The sequence below is a fragment of the Ascidia mentula genome, chromosome 6, assembly GCF_947561715.1.
Source record: "Ascidia mentula chromosome 6, kaAscMent1.1, whole genome shotgun sequence".
NCBI classification, from domain to species: Eukaryota; Metazoa; Chordata; class Ascidiacea; order Phlebobranchia; family Ascidiidae; genus Ascidia; species Ascidia mentula.
This window is the reverse complement of record NC_138571.1, coordinates 4,077,805-4,101,285: the sequence shown is the minus strand read 5'-3', so window position 1 is coordinate 4,101,285 and position 23,481 is coordinate 4,077,805. Positions and strand designations below refer to the sequence as shown.

At 41.3% G+C, this 23,481-nt stretch overlaps 1 protein-coding gene across 1 annotated transcript in view; it reads left to right on the top strand.

Moving 5' to 3' along the window:
* Positions 1–5,648: 5,648 nt before the first annotated feature.
* The window catches only part of LOC145906916 (protein NLRC5-like), a 32,582-nt gene continuing 14,749 nt past the window's right edge, over positions 5,649–23,481 (top strand). The window contains exons 1-3 of the mRNA XM_082994374.1: positions 5,649–5,667; positions 5,839–7,487; positions 22,934–23,095. Of these exons, the coding sequence (XP_082850500.1) occupies positions 5,649–5,667; positions 5,839–7,487; positions 22,934–23,095 (1,830 nt within the window). The remainder of the gene's footprint in view (positions 5,668–5,838; positions 7,488–22,933; positions 23,096–23,481) is intronic.

Genomic DNA, 23,481 nt, shown 5'->3' with positions numbered 1-23,481 from the left:
CATGGACTCGAAGATCTGCGAATGATACCCAGTTGCAACATTTTAGATAACTCGCGTTTTGCACTTTGCAATTTTTCTGGCGACAAGCGTCGTGCTTTTGCGTGAACTGGTGGACCAACAGTTGGAATGTAGTGTCCCACCTGATGTTTTGGCGTTACTGCGTAGAACTTGGGAGAAGTTATGGAAGGAAACTGCGTTAGCAATTGTGCGTAATTGTTGTTACTTGTCGAAAGTGCGTTGAGTTGCATTGGTGAGTGATTGGTACAATGAAGTGGTGCACTCGCAAAGGAACGAACGTTTAACAAGCATTTGTGCCTCAGGTCGACAAGCAAGGAATTTGCGCGCAGGAAATCTGCTCCGAGAAGCGGCCTGGGCACGTTGGCTACAACAAACTTCCAAGAAAACTTGCCCGCAACTAAATCGAGCGAAATTGCTTTTGTTATAAATGTTTTAATGGCGCTCCCATTAGCGGTTATAAGCTTGAAGTCGTTGCATTGACACAAGCGTTCCCTACTGGAAGAAGGATAAACGCTAACTTCTGCTCCAGTGTCGACCAAAAATTGTTGTTGTGAATTATTGTCCCATAGAAAAAACAAATTCTTGTGAACGCCGGCCGCTGCTGCAGTTAACAACGGCCGGCCTTTAAGTTTTCCTGATAAGCACAGGGTTGCTGGCATTTAAGGGCACGGTCGCCAAAGCGTTGGTGATAAAAGCATAAACCGTTCTTACTTGATTGCTGCGCAGGTCTTGCTGAAGGCATTTCACGCTTGCGGACTTTTGAAACGTAAATTGCTCGCTGTTTCTTGCCTTCCAAAGTACGTCGGCTTGCCGTTAGTTGGTCCAATGCTGACACCACATAATAATACTGCGTTCTATCGCAACATATTTTGCGCTGCGTAAATTGTGCTTCGATTTGTTGAAATCACACTCGGGGTTGTTCAGTCCAGAACGTCGGTAGTTTCAAAGAAACAGCAGTGTGTAGTACTTCTTCTCGATCTTGCATTGTCCAGGTAATATCGTTTCTTGGCGGTCGGGGTCACCAAAATGTGGCGTGCTTGCTCTTTATTCGTCGTACATCCAATGATGCGAACATGGCGTGACACATGACACGTGAGAGAGTCGCAAGAAAAAGGCAACAAGCACTAAAACTTACACAACCCGCGACGGTATATCTTTACAACATATTGTGTCGCTACAGGCCCGACATTGGAGGGATAAAAACAACTCGCAGAAAGGAGTGCTGGGATTGGTTGGAACGTATATTTCTGGAGACGGAGGCTGCAGAAATCTTCCTTCTTCCACCGGTTCCAAATCTTGGTCAGAAACGTATCGAACGCGTAACTGGTCAATGTGACGTCGCCAGATTGGACCTCGGGAAAACACTTTCACATGAAACATTCGACTGCCAAAACATTTAATAATAGTGGCAGGATCCCAGCGACCCTCCTTGCTGTGTCTCGGGCCCATGTATAAAGCATAACATGGATCTCCAGCTTTAAAAGAAATTGTATCTTCGGATTTTCGTGTCGGCCTTACTTGATTACGTTGCATAACATGTGCTGGTGAAGGTAACAGAGTATCAATTTTGCTCGGAGTACGCCTGTACAGCAACAGAAACTCCTGCAATGCTTCTTTAAGGGGTTTGGAAGACTTCTTTATTGCCTTCTTAAAAGTTTGGACCAATCTTTCCGCAGCGCCATTGGTTACAGGAAAATATGGTGCTCCTGACAAATTTACGATGCCCCTTTTCTTGCAAAATTCCTGAAAGTCAGCAGACATAAATGCCTGTGCATTATCCGACACGATAGTGTGTGGGTAGCCGAAATGAGCAAAATCTCTTTCCAGCAACTCCATAGTGGTTCTTGATGATATAGAATGCGTTTGATGTACGCAAGGGTACTTTGAATGTGCATCGATCATCAGAAGCCAGTTACTTCCCAGAAAGTTAACTGCGTGATCGATATGTAATCGACTTCATGGCTTTTCTGGCATCATTCATGGATGAACTGCTACCTTTGACGGGGCGTTTTGGTGTTCGGCACAAGTTTGGCACTTGTGACAAGGAACTGTCATGTCATCATCTATATTCGGCCAGTAAACTGCGGTCCTCGCCAGCTACTTCATTCGTTGGATCCCAAAATGTCCAGTATGTAAGATCTGCAGAACAGTAGAACGAAGTGATTCCGGTATGACTAACCGCGAACCATATAGTAGACATCAGCAGCTTGTACTCATCGAATCCGCTACTTTGCGAAACTTGGCAACTGGGTCACTGTTTGCCAAAGAAGATGGCCAACCCTCTCTTGTAAAGCGCATGACTTTGGATAAAACTGTATCTTTTGCAATTTCTTTTCGGTGGGTTGCACTTGTAAACTCAGACTGGTGATTGCACAAACTATGTCGGTGTCTTGTGCACTTTTCTCTCAGTCAAAGTCTGCATCTTCCCCAACAGGTAAACGACTAAGTGTATCGGCATTCTGATGTTCCGATGTCTTCCTGTATTCAATCTCGTATTGAAATTGACTCACAAGTGCCCACCTTGCTAGGCGGTTAGCTGCTAAAGCAGGTGTCGCTTTAGTGGGAACCAACAAAGCTATCAGTGGCTTTTGGTCGGTCACCAAAACAAATTTCCTGCCCAAGAGATACTGGTAAAACTTCTTCAGCGCGAAGATAATTGCAAGAACCTCTTTCAGAATTTGGCTGTAGTTGCGCTGGCTTTTGGTTGATGATTTCGCTTCCATCTGGATAGCGGTGAAACAGAACTGCTTCAATTCCAACGTTTGCTGCATCGCAGGAAATTCCAATAGGCAATGGAGGGTCGAAATGAGTCAGAACTGTGTCAGCTGAAAACCATTCCTTCAATTTGCAAAATGCAGCGTTCTCGTTCCTGCCCCATTTCCACGCAACATTTGACCTGGTAAGTCGATAACAAGGTTCCGCAACATTTGCGAATTGCGATGGCAGGAACTTGCTGTAGAACTGCACTGAACCAAGAAATGAACGTAGACTTGGCACATCTTCCGGTGGTAACATGTTGACAACCCCATCCAATTTTGAACCTTTGGAAATGCCTTCTTTGGAAAGTATGTGCCCCAAGTATTCCGCTTGTGGTAATGCAAATTTGCATTTCTCTATACCACAGCGTAAATCCTTGTTGTTGAGCCTTTGAAGAAGTTGGCGAAGATTGTGAATATGTTCTTCGGCCGTTGATCCGCTAACCAAAAGATCATCCAGATAGACGGTTACACCTTGCATATCTTTTGTGCAGTCGTCCATTATCGATTGGAAGTAGCCTGGAGCGGAGGTTATACCAAATGGCAAAACGTTTTGCAATAGAACACCTCTGTGCGTACTGATTGCCAGTCTCTTGCAACTCTCTGGCCCCAATCGGATTTGGTTACAGCCAAATCAGTTTTTGTAAAGCTGTATCCACCTCGCAACTTGCGCATTAAGTCTTCAGGAGGTGGAAGTGGGTGACGGTACGTAGATAACTGCGGGTTAACGGTTGCAGAGTAATCTACGCAAACTCGTATCTTGGCTTTGGTTTGTCCTGGAAGCAGCGACTTTCGTATTGGAACCACTGGTGTTCCCCACTTGTTAAATTTCACAGGAGTCCAAATACCTCTTGCGATGCCAGCGTCATATAGGAGGTTGACATCGTCTTGTAACGCGAATGGAACAGGTGTCGGCTTGCAGAATATGGGTTTCACGTCCTTCGTCAACTTTACCTCTAGTTCAAAATCCTTTAAACATCCCAATTCGGTCTTGAAAAGATCTGGGTATTGTCCACAAAGTTGTTTGCAAGCTTCTTGTAAATGAGTGTCCGGACGGCTATCGTCAGCTCGTCGGGACTGTGAAGTAGCTTGTCCAACGAAATGTGCAGGGATTGGATAGCGCATCGTCCATGCAGATTTAAATGCGGCATTTGGGAGACGAAAAACTCCACCTTGCTCATGTTTGGTCCATGTTGAACTTTTGCCTCAAACGCCCCCACAATCGGAACAATATGTTCTGTCGCTGAGTTGAAAAACGTTTTTCCAACTTTTCTCCGCGTCTCGACAGAAATAAAGTTTCCGTTTGTTGCGGTGTCCATCTCCAATAGACATGCTTTGCCGTCAATGGTAACGGTTACCTCTAACTTCGTAGGTGAAATGGCTTGCGACTTGATCGAAAACAACAAATTGACATTGTCGTTAGATGCCCTCTTCTTTCTGCAAGCTGCTTCCAAATGTCCCAAATGCTTGCAAAAACGACATGTTGCTGTTTTATATCGGCAATTGGGTGCAATATGATCTGCCTTTCCGCAGCGGTAGCAAGAAATCTTCTCCTTGAACTGACCTTGAACAACCGTTGTTGGTGACGTAACAGCAGTTTTCTTTGTACCCCGAACTTTATGCACCTATTACCTTGTTCCATAAACGGTTTCCTTTGCAACCTTTGCAGCGTCTTTGGTTTGCATGGCAACTTCAATAGCACGCGTAAATGTCAGATCATCGGCGTTGATTTTGAAAATTGCCTTCAGCACTGCTTCATTGGCTATGGAGCAAATAAACCTAGTGCGCAGCGCTTCGTCCAGCTGGTTTCCAATCAAGGAAAAATCTCACGAGACTGCGTCGTGGCGAAAGCGTGCAGCCAATTCTTGCACTGTTTCCCCTGGCTTGCGTTCCATATTGCTCCAAAACTTGAAACGTTCCCGAATCACAAATCGCTTTGGACCGAACTGTTTCTTCATAAAGGCTTCGATGTCTTTAATAGAAAGATCGTTGACGGTCTTTGCAGGAGAGCTTTGTCCAGCCAGGTTGGATAAAAGCTTGTACGTTGTGGTAGTTTTGTTGGTCAAAAAACCTGAGCAACCCTCGTTTCTCGTACAGTATGTGTCCGTGTAAACGTAGTAAACCTCGACCAGTAGTCGTCCCACAACTCCGATTTTGCGTCAAATGCCGAAAAGCTTGGCGAAGCAACGGAAGGTGCAGCGTTTCCACTTGAACCAGCCTTTTCAACTAGGGCAAGAATCAACTTCATTTGTTCTTCGTGACACTTATGTTGTTCTTCTCGCTGTTCGTCGTGACTCCTTTGCTGCTCTTCTTGCTGTTCATCCTGACGCTTTTATTGCTGTTGTAACTGTTCTTGAATGAGCTTCGCAACTTTTTCCATCTTCGGGCGAACTAAAATATTCAATACTAAACTGCGTGTACCTCGTTCAGTTAGTTGATCCCGTCCTTGTCGCCAATAACTTTGTTGTGTTTCTTTATATTTTGTTCGTATCGTTGCAAATCATAGAATGAAAAACAAGGCAAGCACACACGCATTTATAGGGAAGTAAATTGCATTTCAAGTAACACGCACAAATAATAATCACATGAAAAGGACTGCGGCACATTCCACGCATCACGCGACTGTGGCATGCAAGCGCATTGTTGCCGCCGTACGTAATGAGGCGTGACCTCAACACTCTTCATGGGCGTCGATTATTTAACGTTTTGAGAATTATTAAGGGTGACTTTTTCAGGTTCACGCAACAATGACGAATTTTACCATAATGTTACAACAACTGCTGCGCTGCGTAACAATCCACGAGACACTTGTGTTTGTCTTGATTGTGACAGTGATAACACAGGTCTTTTGAAACTAGCTTAACGCATCGTATCATGTGTGTGGCACCGTGTGGTCAGTCACTCGTAAATCGACGCTTATGTTCAGCATCAACGACAAAACAATTAGTTTTTCTCAATCAAATCAGTTATGTGACATCCCAAATCAAAACGTACGCATTCATTTCTTGTTCTACAAAACACCTGACACGTTGTACAAAAAAAAGTTTAAAAAACCTTGTTGTAGGCGAAGAACTGAAGTCAACTTTAAAAAAAAAAGTGAAATCCATCGCCAGTGAAGAATCATCACTTGCAGAAATTACCCAACGAAACATAACACCAGTCAACCTATCCATAGTCAGCAAACCACAACAAATTGATGACGAGTTTCAAGCAGAAGGACATTACCATCGTAGAGAGGAGTTGGCTAAAGTTTACGATCGACCATCCAGTGACATCATCCCTAAAGAAATGTTCACTCGTGCAAAGCAAACAGCACAAAGAGAAGCAGAAAGGAAATTTAAACCCGAACAAGTGGAAGCAAAACTCGAGTACGTGGAAAAGCATGGAAATATTGTAGGTGTTCTAGGTCAAGCGGGCATCGGAAAAACGACTTCATGCAAAACATGGGCTTTACAAGCTTTGCATAAAAAGTTGTTTGGAAAAATATCCTTCATCTTCTACATTGCAATTCGAAATATAAATTTCAAAACAAGCATGACTTTCCTTCGGTTTCTCCTCCACGCCATGCTGCTTAGCTGGGAATACAATCCAGAGGTAGCTCAAGGCATAATGCAAGCCATCAATGGTGATCCAGATGTTCTCTTGGTTTTCGACGGAGTAGATGAAGCAGCTTTTAAATTCTCAAGTAAAGCTCCAACTCTCTTGTTGGATAAAGAGAACAAAGCAGAAGTTTATCTCAAGCATTTATTGAATGGATATTTGCTCCCACGTTCCCGGAAGATATTCACGTCACGACCAGCTCCATTCTACAAACTCCATCCATCACATCGACCAAGGTTTATTGCTCAGATACTCGGCTTAACTCCAAACTCACAGAGAGAACTTGGACAACAGATATGCGGTGCAAGATATGACTCTGTACAGAACAAACTTGAACAAAACACCAATATGTTCTCTTACTGTTACGTTCCGGTTAATTTCATACTGACCCTCAACTATCTGCTGAGTCATGATGATGATATTCAGCATGTTTCGCTTACCCGTGTTCTGGCATCTACTTGTGTTCAATACTCACAAACTGAGCACTTGAAGAATGAAAATCCACAGTTGAACAAACTTTCAAAACTGGCCTGGGACGGATTTCGGAACAAGAAAGTTGTATTCAAAGTACAGGATTTCAAAAGCGCAAAACTGAATGACTCAACAGTTCATGCTTTTCTGAATACCTCAATTACAAAGCAGGGAAACTTAAAGTTGACAATACTGGACGGACATAAACGTAGATATTTTTCACATCTCATTTGGCAAGAATTCTTCTCCGCGGTTTACCTGATGACGATCATGCCTTTAAAAGAATTCAAGAAACAATACACCCGACTTACCAAGGACAGATGGGAGGTTGTTGCCAAGTTCGCGTTCGGAATTTGCGATTCTTCAGTTTTCAAAGATATTGAAGCCGTAGTTCCTGGATGTTCAAGTGAAGATTGGGAAGCGAAGAAGAAGCTGCTGAAGAATATCGCGATGTCGTGTATGGAGGAATCAACCAACCAAGCGATGCTTCGATGTTGTAGCTGGGCTCATGAAGCGAACGATGAGGAGATAACTTCAATCGTGTCCGCCTTACTCCCTGATGAGATCAACCTCAGTAACTCATCGCTCCATCCGACCGACCTCGAGAATCTCACATTCGTGATTCAAAGAAGAAGCAAACCGGTAAGATGTTGTTTATGCATTTCTGTACTCACGACGGTCACCCTTGGGATGGGGGCGCGGGGGACTTATCCCATGAATTTGGATTGTTGGGGACGTAATATGATTGGCCCGCCAAATACCTTACAGTATTTAATGTTTGGTGTTTTAACTCCCTCCAATATAAAGTCTTCTTCGTCGGATTAATCAATTATTTTTAATTTATGACGCTACCAGACATGGTGTTAACTTAACTCAAAACAGATTTTCTCTCCTTTCATTGCAATGTATTTTTTCGGCGATATTATTCGCCATCATATTATTGACGGTGATAATCGAACAGAGTTTTAGTGGTGTACAGATATAAACAACACATAATATTTTGTGTTTACCGTCTTACAACATGAGGTGGTTAAACATAAGTGAATTTAAATGGAGCCGGTGCCCATTCAAACAAACACGTATTCACGAGTGATTTTCTACTCAGAAACGTAATGGTGCGACATGGGTAGTGTTGTGGTAAACGTCGTAACGGTCGGGATTCGTGGCGAGGATTTTCTGGGTTCAAATCGCGATGTAGTCCCAAAAAAATGAATTGTGCTGACGTTTGTTGGAAAGGCTTACATATCACTTAAAAGGAGTTTTATCCAAAACAATATTCGGAAAACAGACTTAAATTTTCAATAAAAGGGCGGGTGATAAGTGCACGTGGTGAAACTTCTCGCTTCTCTGAATGTAACTTAGGTTTGTTTAAACTTTGTATTTCAACCAAAACACGCCATTATATTCGTATGAAGCAAACTCTAAACAAAACGGTACGACATCCATATATACCATTATTTGTTTGATTCCTTGTGTTATTCACATCATGTTTTACATGGATATTATTTCACTCAGCTGAAACTTCTCAACGTATCCCGCAACAATATACTAGAGCGTGGTGCGGCTTGCCTGGCCGACTGCATCCGAAATATTGAACAAGTGGATCTGTATGAATGTGGTCTGAAAAACCTTGGTGTCAAACATCTGTACGAGAAGATTAAACTGTTGAAGGAACCGGTGAGTGATTTCATGTCTTTCCAAACGAACAATATTTATGTTTGTATTGCAATGATGCGTCCAACATACACGAAAATGACAGCTTACCAGAGGTATTGTGCGTTAGGTTCATTTGTTTTATGAAAGGGGCCGAGTGACGCAAAACAATATAACCAAAAAAGCAGGGGCACATTTTAAATAATTTTGGCAAATTAAGTTGTTTTTCAATTAAAACATTCTGTCACGATGCAGGATTTAAGCTCTACTAATTTGATTTGTCCGAAATGTACCAAGGAAACTAAGAAGAAGCTGCTGAAGAATCTCGCATCGTCGTATATGTGGAAACCAACCAAACAATCGATACTTCGATGTTGTAGCTGGGCTCATGAAGCGAACGATGAGGAGATAACCTCAATCGTGTCATCCTTACTCCCTGATGAGATCGACCTCAGTAACTCATCGCTACTCCCGACCGACCTCGAGAATCTCACCTTCGTAATTCAAAGTAGAAGAAAACCGGTAAGATGTTGTTTATGTATTTTTATACCAGAAAGATATAAGTCCAATGTGAAAATTTATCATGAGTGTCAAATCATACATTACTTTACTGTCAGGGATGTGCGAAAAAATGCAAGAGTTTCCAACATATGGGTCGCATACTATTCGTTTATTCATTTGGCTTCACAAACATCCAGTCTGTTTACCATCGGTTGTTCCACAAATGTCACTGCAAAAGAGCTGTCAATGGACTTGTGTCTAACTGACGAGGGGTGTGCGCTTTAATAATGATGGCGCAGCGTCCGTCTTTTCGGTACTCCTCGTTTTGCCTATTGTCACGTTCCAATCTGGCCTATGTTGCGTCCATCGTTTTGAGAAACTATTTTTAGTCTGACCAACGTACTGCTCATGACAGATTTGGCACGTTGCAACGTAAATGCCATAACTTGCACAGGTTAGATGTTGCGTTAGTTTGTATTCTTTACCTGTTTTCGTCGTTAAATTGGTGGTTTCAATAACCGTAGATTTATGGTTGCCATGATGTCTGCGCACCGTCTGCAAGCGTTACCCCCGCGGGGCTGCTGCAGTCTGTGTGCCGGTAATTGGTCAGAATATTTCCCAAACACAGCGGTCGTTTGTAAACAATTCTTGCTTGGCTTTTCAATTCTTTCTCTTTGTACATTAGTTTGAGCACTTGAGGAAAGGGGGTGTCCCAAGCAATCATTGAGATTTTCTCCTTTTCGGTGGCGTCACAAAAGCGTTGCCCAATTCACAGGAATCGAGGTCAGAGTTAAGCATCGTCATGAACTTTATGCAAGCTGATGTGAAAAATAACGTCGAACACAGTGCAATTTCAAATGACATGTTTCTATTCGTTGCAAATGAAACTTGTAACAAGGAATAAATAATACATAGGTGATTCCATAAATCAAAATGTACAAGTACCGGTGAAAGTTGCATTGTCAGATCCCGGACAAATACCAAACAGTTCTATTTGTTCGTCCCTAACATTGGCGGTGGAACCGGTTACTGTATATCACATTGCAAAGGACTTACAATCGTACCAATGTTCTACTCGTATTTTTAACAACACCATTCCACCATATTTGGAATACTGCACACTCGTGCGTTAGTGCATACATCGATAAAAGATTTTAATTCAACCACAAGACAAACGTCTACTGGACCAATAATTGGGGATGGTCTGCTGGTGATTGGCAATCCGTAAGAGTATTCGATTGTTATGATGTTCGACTTCAAATAGAGTTCAACACCCTTAACGCCTGGTGGTCCAGTGTCCACTTGCGCCTTTTCATTTTACTCGAGATGAAGATTTTACCATTCTCCTACGACTCAGACAGTGTGTGGTTTGACGCACAATAATTTTCTGTCAATCTTCAGGTTTACAAACGTGGAAGGGTTCGCGGGACAACTGTCTCGGTTGCGTAGATTTGCGCGTTTCAGTTCGTAGTTTCGACCTGCATCGCACGACAGTGGCTGTTACTTCTTCTGTCGATTCGTTTGCGTCTCAATTCTTTCTGAATCATTTTTATTCATCTTTTATTCAAGGTTCATATGATTTGCAATGAAACTTCCAAGGCGACTGGGCTATGCGAGTCCAAGCCAGGTTAGAGCGCTCCAACAAAACATGATACTTCGTAACAATCATTTACAAACGTCTGTATTACGTAACAATAGTTTCCAACCTGCCCAATTGAGTGCATTCTTTGAAATGTTGGAGCACCGATGTTTTTCGTCATTTGGAAATTGGAATAGAGAACTTTTTATTACCGTACAATATTCCACCAAGGTAGTTCTAAAATGGGTGGTCGTTAAATGTTTTATCATCAGGAATCGGTTTACCCCCGTCATTCATTACGATACAAACTCACCAATTACTGTGTCGGGTGTTCTTGACGAGTAACCAAACATGAACCTCTAAGTTTTCAGCGTAATGAGATATTTATTTTTATCGAGAGAAAAAATATTTATGTCAAAATCAAATAATTACTGCTATTTTGTTTCGTTTTGTCAAAATATAGTTTCAATGCCGCTCATTTATTCACACTATGTCCAACTTGCAGTAATATTACATGCAATGGCATGACAGTTAAGATCGCCCCACTGCGCAGGTCCTTGCTTGGCGATCACAGCTAACGTATCGCCATCATGAGGTATTCAGGCTTGGCAGCCCTAGCAATGCAGCCTAGCTGGATCAGCCACCTTTTCTTGTTGTGTCAGGCTTGGCAGCGCAGGCAAATGCACCATTGTACCTTGGCCACAATATACTCCGTGAAACCACTGAGCTCCAGTAGCTCAGTTGGTAGAGCGTTGGGCCTGGTTAGCCCAGGGTCGTGAGTTCAAACATCACCGGGAGCTTGATTTTTCAAATCTTGCTCCGACTTGTCAGGAAAATGTGGCTGATCCAGCTAGGCTGCATTGCCTGGGCTGCCAAGCCTGAATACCTTATGTCCAACTTGAATATTACTTTATTCAGTTGAAAGTGCTCAACCTCTCCGAAAACAAGATAGAAGACCGGGGTGCGGTTTACGTGGCGGACTGCATCCAAAACATTGAAGAGGTGTATCTGCATAAATGCGGTCTGACAGGTGTTGATGCCAAACATCTGTACGAGAAGATTAAACTGTTAAAGAATCCGGTGAGTGATTTCATGTCTGTTTAAAGGAAAAATATTCATTAATATTGCAATGAATGTACCTAAATGTCATCTTACTAGAGGTGTTGTGCGTGTTTTATAAGAGGAGCCCAGTGACGCAAAACAATACAACCAATAAAGCAGGGGCACATTTTAGGTAATTTGGGAAAATTAGGTTCAATTTCAATAAAAACATTCTGTCACGAGGCAGAATTTGCGCTCCACTAATTTGATTTGTCTGAAATATACCAAGGAAACGAAGAAGAAGCTGCTGAAGAATCTCGCATCATCGTATATAGGGGTTTCAACCAACCAAGCAATACTTCGATGTTGCCGCTGGGCTCATAAAGTAAACGATGAGGAGTTAACTTCATCCGTGTCCTCCTTACTCCCTGATGAGATCGACCTCCGTCGTTCATCGCTCCTCCCGATCGACCTCGAGAATCTCACCTTCGTGATTCAAAGGAGAAGCCAACCAGTAAGATGTTATTTATGTATTTTTATATCAGTAAGATATTAGTCCAGTTGTGAGACTTCGAAACGTAAATGAAAATTTTTCATGAGGGACAAATCATACATTACTTTACTGTCAGGAATGTGGAAAAAATGAAAGTGTTTTCCAACAAGGGGACCGATACCACCAAATGGGTCGCATGCTATTTATTTTTTGGTTGCGAAAATGTGTGGATGTATTTGGTTTCATTTACAATAACATCGATTATTAAAGTCAACTGATTGATTAACAATATTAAAATATCGATTTCACCTGCACGGGCATTCTCATTTTCTTCAAATACGAAATTGCAAGTAAACACAGAAAGCTATACGGTAATTGGTAAAATAAACAAAAGAATGAAACAAAAAAATATTAATCAAAGTAAAAAGCATAAAGTCCTGTACTGCTGTTTTCCCTATGCACTACACTACAATGGAAGGCGTTGCGATTCCAGCGGCCTATTTCTCGTTTTGCCTATTGTCACGTTCCAATCTGACCTATATTGCGTCCATCGTTTTGAGAAACTATTTTTTGTCTGTCCAACGTACTGCTCATGGCAGATTTGGCACGATGCAACAAAAATGCCATAACTTGCACAGAGTAGATGTTTGTTTTACCTGTTTTCGTCGTTAAATTGGTGGTTTCAATAACCATAGATTTATGGTTGCCATGATGTCTGCGCACCGTCTGTAAGCGTAACTCCCCGCGGAGCTGCTGTAGTCTGTTTGCAATGCCAGTTGCCTGCAATTTGTCAGAATATTTCCTAAAGACGGCGGTCGTTTGTCAACAATTCTTGCTTGGTTTTCAATTCTTTCTCTTTGTACATTAGCTTGAGCACTTAAGGAAAGGGGGTGCTCCAAGCAATCATTGAGATTTTGTCCTTTTCGGTGGCGTGACAAAGCGTTGTTCAAGTCACAGGAATCGAGGTCAGAGTTCAGCATCATCATGAACTTTATGCAAGCTGATGTAAAAAATAACGTCGAACACAGTGCAATTTCAAATGACATGTTTCTGTTCGTAGCAAATGAAACTTGTAACAAGGAGTAAATAATACATAGGTTATTCCATGTATCAAGATGAAAATGTACCGGTGGTAGCGGAAAGTTGCATTGTCAGATACCGGACCAATACCAGCAATTCGCAATCCCTCCGACAGGTCTATTTGTTCGTCCCTAACATTGGCGGTGAAACCGGTAACTGTATCACATTGTAAAGGACTTACAATCGAACCAGTGACCAACTCGCATTTTCAACAACAAGGATGATCCATTCCACCGTATTTGGAATACTGCACACTCGTGCTTTAGCGCATACTTCGATAAAAAACTTTTAATTCAACCACAAGACAAACGTCTACTGGACCGGTAATTGGGGATGGTCTGCTGGTAACTGGCAATCCGTAACAGTATTCGATTGTTATGATGTTCGACATCACATGGAGTTCGACACCCTTAACGCCTAGTGGTCTAGTGTCCACTTGCGCCATTTCATTTTCCTCCAGGTGCAGATCTTACCATTCTCCTACAACTCAAACAGTGTCTGGTTAGACGCACAATAATTCCCTGTCCATCATCAGGTTCACAAACGTGGAAGGGTTCGCGGGATAACTGTCTCGGTTAAAAAGATTCGCGCATTTCAATTCATCGATTTCGACCTGCATCGCACGACAGTCGCTGTTGGTTCTTCTTCCGTTTCCTTTGCGTCTCAATTCTTTCTGAATAATTTTGTTCATCTTTTGTGCAAAGTTTATATGATTGCAACGAAACCTCCAAGGAAGATGGGCTATGCGAGTCCAAGTAAGCTTAGAGCGATTCAACAAACATCTATATTTCGTAATAATCATTTACAAACGTCTGTATTGCGTAACAATAGTTTCCAACCTGCGTAATTGAGTGAAATCTTTCAAATGTTGGCGCACCGTTGTTTCGTTATTAGAAAATTGGAATGGAGAACTTTTTATTACCGTGCAATATTCCAGCAAGCTAGTTCTAAATTGGTTGAGCGTTGAATGTTTTATCCTCAGGAATCGGTTTTCCTCCGTCATTCATTCTGATACAAACTTACCAATTATTCTGTTGGGTGTTCCTCACGAGTATCCAAACATTAACCTCTAAGGTTTCAGCGTAATGAGATATTTATTTTTATCGGGAGAAAAAATATTTATATCAAAGTTAAATAATTACTTCTATTTTGTTTCGTTTTGTCAGAATATAGTTTTAATACCGCTCATTTATTTACACAATGTCCAACTCAGAAATTATTTTATTCAGTTAAAACTGCTCCGCCTCTCCAACAACAAGATAGAAGACCGTGGTGCGGTTTACGTGGCGGATTGCATCCAAAACATTGAACAAGTGGATCTGGATGAATGCGGTCTGACAAGCCTTGGTGCCAAACATCTGTACGAGAAGATTAAACTGTTGAAGAAACCGGTAAGTGATTTCATGTCTGTCCAAAGGAACAATATTTTTGTTTTTATTGTAATTAATGCGTCCAATATGCATGAAAATGTCAGCGTACCAGAGGTGTTGTGCGTTAGGTTCATTTGTTTTATAAGAGGAGCCGAGTGACGCAAAATTCCATGAATCAAGATGAACAAGTACTGGTGGTAGCGGAAAGTTGCGTTGTCAGATACCGGACAAATGTCAGCAATTCGCAACCCCGACAGGTCTATTTGTTCGTCCCTAACATTGGCGGTGGAACCGGTAACTGTATCACATTGTAAAGGCCTTACAGTCGTACCAGTGACCAACTCGTATATTGAACAACACGGGCGATCCATTCCACCATATTTGGAATACTGCACACTCGTGCTTTAGCGCATACTTCGATAAAAAACTTTATTTCAACCACAAGACAAACGTCTACTGGACCAATAATTGGGGATGGTCTGCTGGTGACTGGCAATCCGTAACAGTCTTCGATTGTTATGATGTTCGATATCACATGGATTTCGACACCCTTAACGCCTAGTGGTCTACTGTCCTCTTGCGCCATGTCATTTTCCTCTAGATGAAGATGTTACAATTCTACTACGACTCAGACAGTGTCTGGTTTGACGCACAATAATTCCCTGTCCATTATCAGGTTCACAAACGTGGAAGGGTTCGCGGGACAACTGTCTCGGTTAAATAGATTTGCGCGTTTCAGTTCGTTGATTTCGACCTGCATCGCCCGACGGTGGCTGTTGGTTCTTCTTATTCGTTTGCATCTTAATTCTTTTAAATCATTTTTATTCATCTTTTATTCAAGGTTCATATGATTTGCAATGAAACCTCCAAGGCGGCTGGGCTATGCGAGTACAAGCCAGCTTAGAGCGCTTTAACAAACATCGATATTTCGTAACAATCATTTACAAACGTCTGTATTACGTAACAACGGTTTCCAACCTGCGTAATTGAGTGCAATCTTTGAAATGTTGGAGCACCGATGTTTCGTCATTTGAAAATTGGAATAGAGAACTTTTTATTACCGTGCAATCTTCCAGCTAGCTAGTTCTAAAATGGGTGGTTGTTAAATGTTTTATCCTCAGGAATCGGTTTTCCTCCGTCATTCATCCTGATACAAACTTTCCAATTACTCTGTTGGGTGTTCCTCACGAGTATCCAAACAAAAATGTGACATATATTTTTATCGGGAGAAAAAACATTTATGTCAAAGTTAAATAATTACTTCTATTTTGTTTCGTTTTGTCAAAATATAGTTTTAATACCACTCATTTATTCACACTATGTCCAACTTGGATATTATTTCATTCAGTTGAAACGGCTTCACCTCTCCAACAACAAGATAGAAGACCAGGGTGCGGTTTACGTGGCGGACTGCATCCAAAACATTGAACAGGTGTATCTGCATCAATGCGGTCTGACAAGCCTTGGTGCCAAACATCTGTACGAGAAGATTAAACTTTTAAAGAAACCAGTGAGTGATATCATGTCTGTCCAAACGAACACGATTGGTGTTTGTATTGCAATGAATGCATCAAACATGTTCGAAAATATCAGCGTACTAGAAGTGTTGTGCGCCAAGTTCATTTGTTTTATAAGAGTAGCTTTAATTTTGACAAATTAAGTAGATTTTCAATTAAAACATTCTGTGACGATGCAGAATTTGCGCTCTACTAATTTAATTTGTTTGAAATGTACCAAGGAAACGAAGAAGAAGCTGCTGAAGAATCTCGCTTCATCGTATATGGGGCAACCGACCATGCAAGCGATACTTCGATGTTGCAGCTGGGCTCATGAAGTAAACGATGAGGAGTTAACTTCATCTGTGTCTTCCTTACTCCCTGATGAGATCGACCTCAGTTACTCATCGCTCCTCCCGATCGACCTCGAGAATCTCACCTTCGTGATTCAAAGGAGAAGCCAACCAGTAAAATGTTGTTGAAGTATTTTTATATCAGTAAGACATTAGTCCTGTTGTGAGACTTCATAACGAAAATGAAAATTTTTCATGAGTGACAAATCATACATTACTTTACTGTCAGGAATGTGGGAAAAAATGCAAGTGTTTCCAACTAGTGGACCGTTACCAACATATGGGTCGCATGCTATTCTATTTTTGGTGGTGGAAATGTGTGGGTGTGTTTGGTTTCAGATTTTGGTTTCATTCATAATAACATCGACCCAGTTGTTGCAAGAAATGTACTTGAACAAAAGAAATTGAATCAATTGGAATTTGCAAGGGTTTGGTTGTTCGTGTTTGTGACAAAATGTACTTTAAATTGTTTTTGTCATACAATTTTTGAAAGCGGGTCTAATGAAAATGAATGGAAGTAATGGAGCACAGGGCGAAAAACGTTAAGAAACCAAATCCAACTGTTTAAATGTTTTTGTTTTAGTAACAATACCCAGATGGTAAACATTTTTGTTTCCGGTCGTGACTGGTTCCTTAATTTCTCCAGAATCTACTCTTTTAGTTGGCATTGAACTCTATCAGCGACACCAGTTTATTTTGATAATAAGTCAATGTTATCACCAGTTTCAAATTGAAGTCAACTGATTGATCAACAATATTAAAAAATCAATTTCGCCTGCACGCGCACTTTCAGTTTCTGTACATATGAAGCTGCAAGTAAACACAGAAAGCTATTCGGAAATTGAAAAAAATAAACAAAAGAACGAAATAAAATAAATCAAAGTAAAAAGCAAAAATTCCAGTACTGCTGCCTTCCCTATGCACTACACTGCAATGGAAGGCGTTGCGGCTCCAGTGGCGCTAAGATAAAAATGGGCAAATGACATGAACACGCAACACAACAACACCGCAGCTCGAACGTACGACGTAAACACAACACAGAACGTGATAAGAGGAATGGCAAAAACCAATGAACAGAATTACGTTGCAACCGAAGGACACAGCAATAAAACGCCAAGATATTATTCCCCGAGTTCTGGAAATGATCATTTTTTGGACTTGCTTCAGGTTCATTAATTTGGCTTCGCAAACATCCCGTCTGTTTACCATCGGTTGTTCCACAAATGTCACTGCAAAAGAGCTGTCATAGGGCTTGTGTTGACCTGACGAGGGGTGCGCGCTTAAATAATGGTGGCGCATGGCCGTCTTTTCGGTACACCCCGTTTTGCCTACTGTCACGTTCCAAAGTGACCTATATTGCGTCCATCGTTTTGAGAATTTATTTTTAGTCTGACCAACGTACTGCTCATGACAGATTTGGCACGATGCAACGAAATGCCATAACTTGCACAGGGTAGATGTTGCGTTAGTTTGTATTCTTTACGTGTTTTCGTCGTTAAATTGGTCGTTTCAATAACCATAGATTTATGGTTGCCATGATGTCCGCGTACCGTCTGTAAGCGTAACTCCCCGCGGAGTTGCTGCAGTCTGTTTGCAATACCAGTTGCCGGTAATTGGTCAGAATATTTCCCAAACACGGCGGTCGTTTGTAAACAATTCTTGCTTGGCTTTTCAATTCTTTCTCTTTATGCGTTAGTCTGAGCACTTTAGGAAAGGCGGTGCCCCAAGCAATCATTGAGATTTTGTCCTTTACGGTGGCATCACGACAGCGTTGTCCAAGTTCGTGCCTCTGCAATATTTTGATAAATGGCCTTCCTCGGGAAGCCTGATTTTGTACACTTGTCCTGAAGTTGATCCAGGCTTTGCAGGTAGTTGTCTTGTCTTTCATTCAGGCAATGCAAACGACATGCTTCACATAGAGTAATGGACTTGTAAATGTGTCATAGTGATAAGATGTTCCATAAAGGAAACACCGCTCTTTTGCTGTCTCGTTAACAAATTTTTGGTGAGAAACCCAAAGCTAGATTCGCAATCCGGGTCGTGCTACACATCCAGAAACTCTACGAAAACTGTAACCATCCTTGATGCGCATTTCACGGAAAACAATCCGTATTCCTGCAGATGAAAATGTTTCCGGTCGTTAGGCGTAACTTCTTAAGCATTTTTTTGAAAAGATTCGCGTACGATTAAACCTGTCGTCTTCTTTGCCCAGAATTGTTTTTTGAATCCAACTCACGCTTCGTACTTTATACATGATGTGAAAGTATTGTTTCCATGGACATCAGGCAGTTAATCTGTAACAAAACTTTTCTCTTAACTTCAATAATACGGGAATGTTTCAGACCAAACGTCGATCATGTAATCCCCGTATTAGAGTGATGTACATTACCTCGCTTTAAAGGGAGTTTGCCGAAGCAATGATCAAAGCCATATTACATCGGTGTGTCTTTGAGGCGTTAACACATCGGTGTCGGTCATTGCACGCGCCTCGTCAGTGCTGGTTGACGTTTGCGGCTAGAGATGCATGACTGTCGCGTATTCACACCTGCAGTGCGGTTGGCGCCAACGCGGCAAATCATTTCACTATCGAAAATCCAATGAGCGTCTTTATGTCGTAAATATGTTGGTAGGAAACTTCATTTAGTTTTATTAAACTTCAAATCAAGTTGTTATTATCGATTAACTTTAATGATCAACAATTAATCATGTACAGAGCGTTTACTTAGAACATATGTATTATTTAGTTCGCTATTACTGTTGTAACAGAGAAATGACAATGTTAGTTGCACTGATCTAAAAGATTTTGTAAACCAAACGATTTAATTATAACCAAATCTTAATTAACGCAAGGCAATTTACGCCATTGCGATTAATAATAATACATTGCAGCCTAGCTGGATCAGCCTCTTTTTCCTGACAAGTCGGAGCAAGATTTGAAAAATCAAGCTCCGGGTGAGGTTTGAACACACGACATTGGGCTAACCAGGCCCAACGCTCTACCAACTGAGCTACAGGAGCTCAGTGGTTTCACGGGGTATATTGTGGCCAAAGTGGCTGATCCAGCTAGGCTGCAATGCCTGGGCATCCAAACCTGCAAACCTAATGATCGCGATACGATAGCTGTGATCGCCAAGCAAGGACCTGCGTAGTGGGGCGATCCTGCCAATCATGCCATTGCGTGAAATATTACTGCGTCAAATATTTTGTGATAACTTATCGCCAAACACTCAATTTATAAACAAAAGCTGGTAAAACCACTTTAAATTAATTATAACAAGTCGAACGAAAACAAGCTAACAATCATTGCAGCTGACGGAAAAGTTGAATCAGATTTAACTCTGCCGTCAACCGCTTCAAGCGAGAAAATCACGCCGTCACGGCATGACGCCGACTGGTGTGAATGCCTTGCCGCTTGCCGTGTTGAGAAAACCGCACCACCTGCCGCTAACCGTGACTGGTGTGTATCCAGTTGGAAATTTTATTTCAGTAACTGTGTAATATTTTGAAATGATTATCGTATTTCGCAAGCGAATTCGCACCTAAAAATATAGTCAACGCTATCAAGATTTCTCAAAAGATCATGGTTGAATCTAGGAAAAGGATAACAAAATGGACCAACTTTATTGCATAATTTAACGTTTTTGAGCATTATTTGAGCTGAGTACTTTTAGTACTTTTGAACTTTAAATCAAAAAGGAAAAAAAGAAAAACGACGATTTTTATTCGCGAGGAATCGGCATCGAACAGAAATTACTTCAAGCACAACCACCTTCCATCATAAACATTTAGTTCGTTTTTACGAGCGATTTTCGATTCAATTGTTCTTGCCGATTGTAAAGCTAACACAAAGTCTGTTATGTTGTCTATATACATATTTTCATTTACATATGGTGATTAATATAAACAAATTTGAAGGGGGGAAATCCACGTCAATTTTTGCGAAACAGAAACAAAGAGTACAAAGAGACTGGCCCATATTGTTATTAAATTACCTTTGGTTCCATCATTTTACGTAATCACGATTGACCAATCGTTGGAGAAGTTCTTCTCAAATTAGTGTTTTTGGCAAACAACACGCCCTGGATTGTAATCTTATAACTTGGAATGCCGAGTCTTCGTCTGTCCCAGTTTCTGTCCATCCCAGTATCTATTCCAAATCGAATTATGGAAATTGGGATAAAAATTGTTCGCGCTTGATTAAAAATAATTATTACTTGCTTGATTTGTGTTTTCAACTTATTGTTTTTTGATATCACTTATCTGTGTTGTTATTCACACCATGTATAACATTGATATTACTTCATTCAGATGAAGATGCTCGACCTCTCCTACAACAATATAGAAGACCGTGGTGCAGTTTACGTGGCCGACTGCATCCGAAACATTGAACAAGTGTATCTGGGTCAATGCGGTCTGACAAGCGTTGGTGCAAAACATCTATCCGAGAAGATTAAACTGTTGAAAAAAACGGTGAGTGATTTCAAGTCTCGGTCAGAATTCGTTCAACACACACAAACTTTTTTGAGTGTTGCGAGCAAAAATCCAACGTACGAAAAGAAAGAAAGTTGCAAGTTTAGTTATTTAAATGCCTTCTGTCGCCATATCGGTATGTAATGCTTAACCATTGTATTCACAATATACCCGAACAATAATTTAGTGACATTCTGAATATTATGTCATTTTTAGGTCTATCCTATTCACCAAACCAGCTATAGACTGCTAATTCGTTGTTTCCGCTGACATCTGGCTGTTAATTACGTCACGCTGATGTTTCAGCAGTCACGTAGGTAATGCGCGGTCAGTCTCACCAATATAGACCACGTCGTAGTTGCCACAGTGTGTTTAGTACACCACACCTCACACATCGAGCATATCTCCTGCGCAGTCCGAAGAACGTACTGTAACAGGAGGGACACCCATAGGAGTTCCCCCGTCACATCTAGGCGGTGAAGCCTGGTTGCGCCGCATAAAGGAAGGATGGCAACTGTTCGCTCGCCCTCTTCGCGTTACAAACTTTTTGCACTGGTAACATTTGTGCGGTCGTCGTGTTTGGGTCAAACTTGACTCCCAGTAACTCCCCATTGTCCCATAACACTAACCTGAAAACAATCGGTTGTCTGTTAGTCCAAAGTTTATCGCAGGTTTCACGCGAACTCATCCAACATGTTCACATGATACGTCCGCTCATTCCCATTGATATCCCGAGCAAAGTCATTAAGTTTTGTCGCAGGTTTCATGTGAACTCATCTAACATGTTCATATGATACGTCAGCTCATTCCCATTGACATCCCGAGCAAAGTCATTAGGTTTTGTCGCAGGTTTCCCGCGAACTAATCCAACATGTTCACATGATACGTCCGCTCATTCACATTGACATCCCGAGCAAAGTCATTATGTTTATCGTGTGGCTCAAATCGGGTCTTGTTAAAGTAGCTTACTGTAGTTAGTGACGTTGGTATTTTTACATAAGCCATGTTCAGTACAAACCTATTTCACTGTTGGCGCACATATCTTCCACGCAGCAAATTGAAAGGAGTAAACCCCGTCGATTCTTGCGAAACAGAAGGAAAGAATAAATTGCCTTTGGATCCATCCTTTAACGTAATAACAATTGACCAATCGTCAGGATAAGTTCTTCTTAAATTTGTTTTTTTCAGATCCAAGTGATTTTAGGAAATAGCGAAGAACCTGAAATCGTTCTATTTTCTTCTTGCGTCGTGCGAAATTACCTTTTCATGTGTTGTTAGTGCAACGTATGTCTCAATAGGTTGCGTTTAGTTGAGGCATAGATTTCCTAGGTGAACCTTACTTGAGAGTTTATTTGAAAGGCCTGAGCCTTGGGGCTAGAATTTGGTAATCTTCTTTCTTCTGGTTTCGAAGCAATATATCTCCAATTTGTTTGCACAATTTTATTCTTACCAAATTCCAGTATGAAGACAAAAGAACGGCAATGTTATTTTCAAAACTTTTCACACAAGCAATTTACGTGGCAATCGACAGATTACAGAATGTCAGGCACAGCACTTGCCAACGCAAGCGATAATCAGAGAGGAAATGGCCTCGCCAGTCAGGCGTGTGAAACAACGTTGTACAACATATATTGAAGGCAAAGCAAATTTGCGTTGACAGGGTCACACTGTGGCCAACGCCAACAAAGACGATATACTGGAAATTACTTGCAACACAACGACCAATGTGGCTTTACTGACATAAAAATTTGACCTTTATGAATCAAAGAGTTTTGTTAATTGAGAATTCGCTGCACTGGGTGGTCGTAAGATGTTTTATTATCAGGAATCGGTTTACCTCCGTTATTCATTCTGATACAAACACCAAAATTATTTCGTTTGTCCCAGTTTCTATTCTTTTTAAATCAATCGGATTTATTTAATTCGGGATAAGAAATATTCGCGCTTGATTAAAAATATTTATTGATTTGTGTTTTCAACTTATTGTTTTTTGACATCACTTATCTGTGTTGTTATTCACACCATGTATAACATTGATATTACTTCATTCAGATGAAGATGCTCGACCTCTCCTACAACAATATAGAAGACGGTGGTGCGGTTTACGTGGCCGACTGCATCTACAACATTGAACAAGTGTATTTGCGTGAATGCGGCCTGACAAGCGTTGGTGCCAAACATCTATCGGAGAAGATTAAACTGTTGAAGAAACCGGTGAGTGATCTCATGATCTCATGAATTTGTCCAACAACCACGAACTTTTGTAAGTGTCGCGAGCAAAAATCCAACGCACCAAGGAAAGTTACAGGCTTAGTAATTTAAATGCCTACAGTCGCCATATTGCTATGCGATGCTTAACCATTGTATTTGCATTATATTCCCCAACTATAAATTAGTCTGGGCGATCCCAGAATTAAGTCTGATGTGAAAATGGTAGTTCTTATGCAACAATCTACATATCCTGTTGTAGTTCACTTCACTAAAGCTTCATTCATATTAGAACGTTTTCCACTGGTATTACTATTGTTTACGAACAGCAGGTTTCACGTCAAATTTGGCCTTGATGAGCTGAGGGCTGGCAAATAACATTTTTTGTGCCT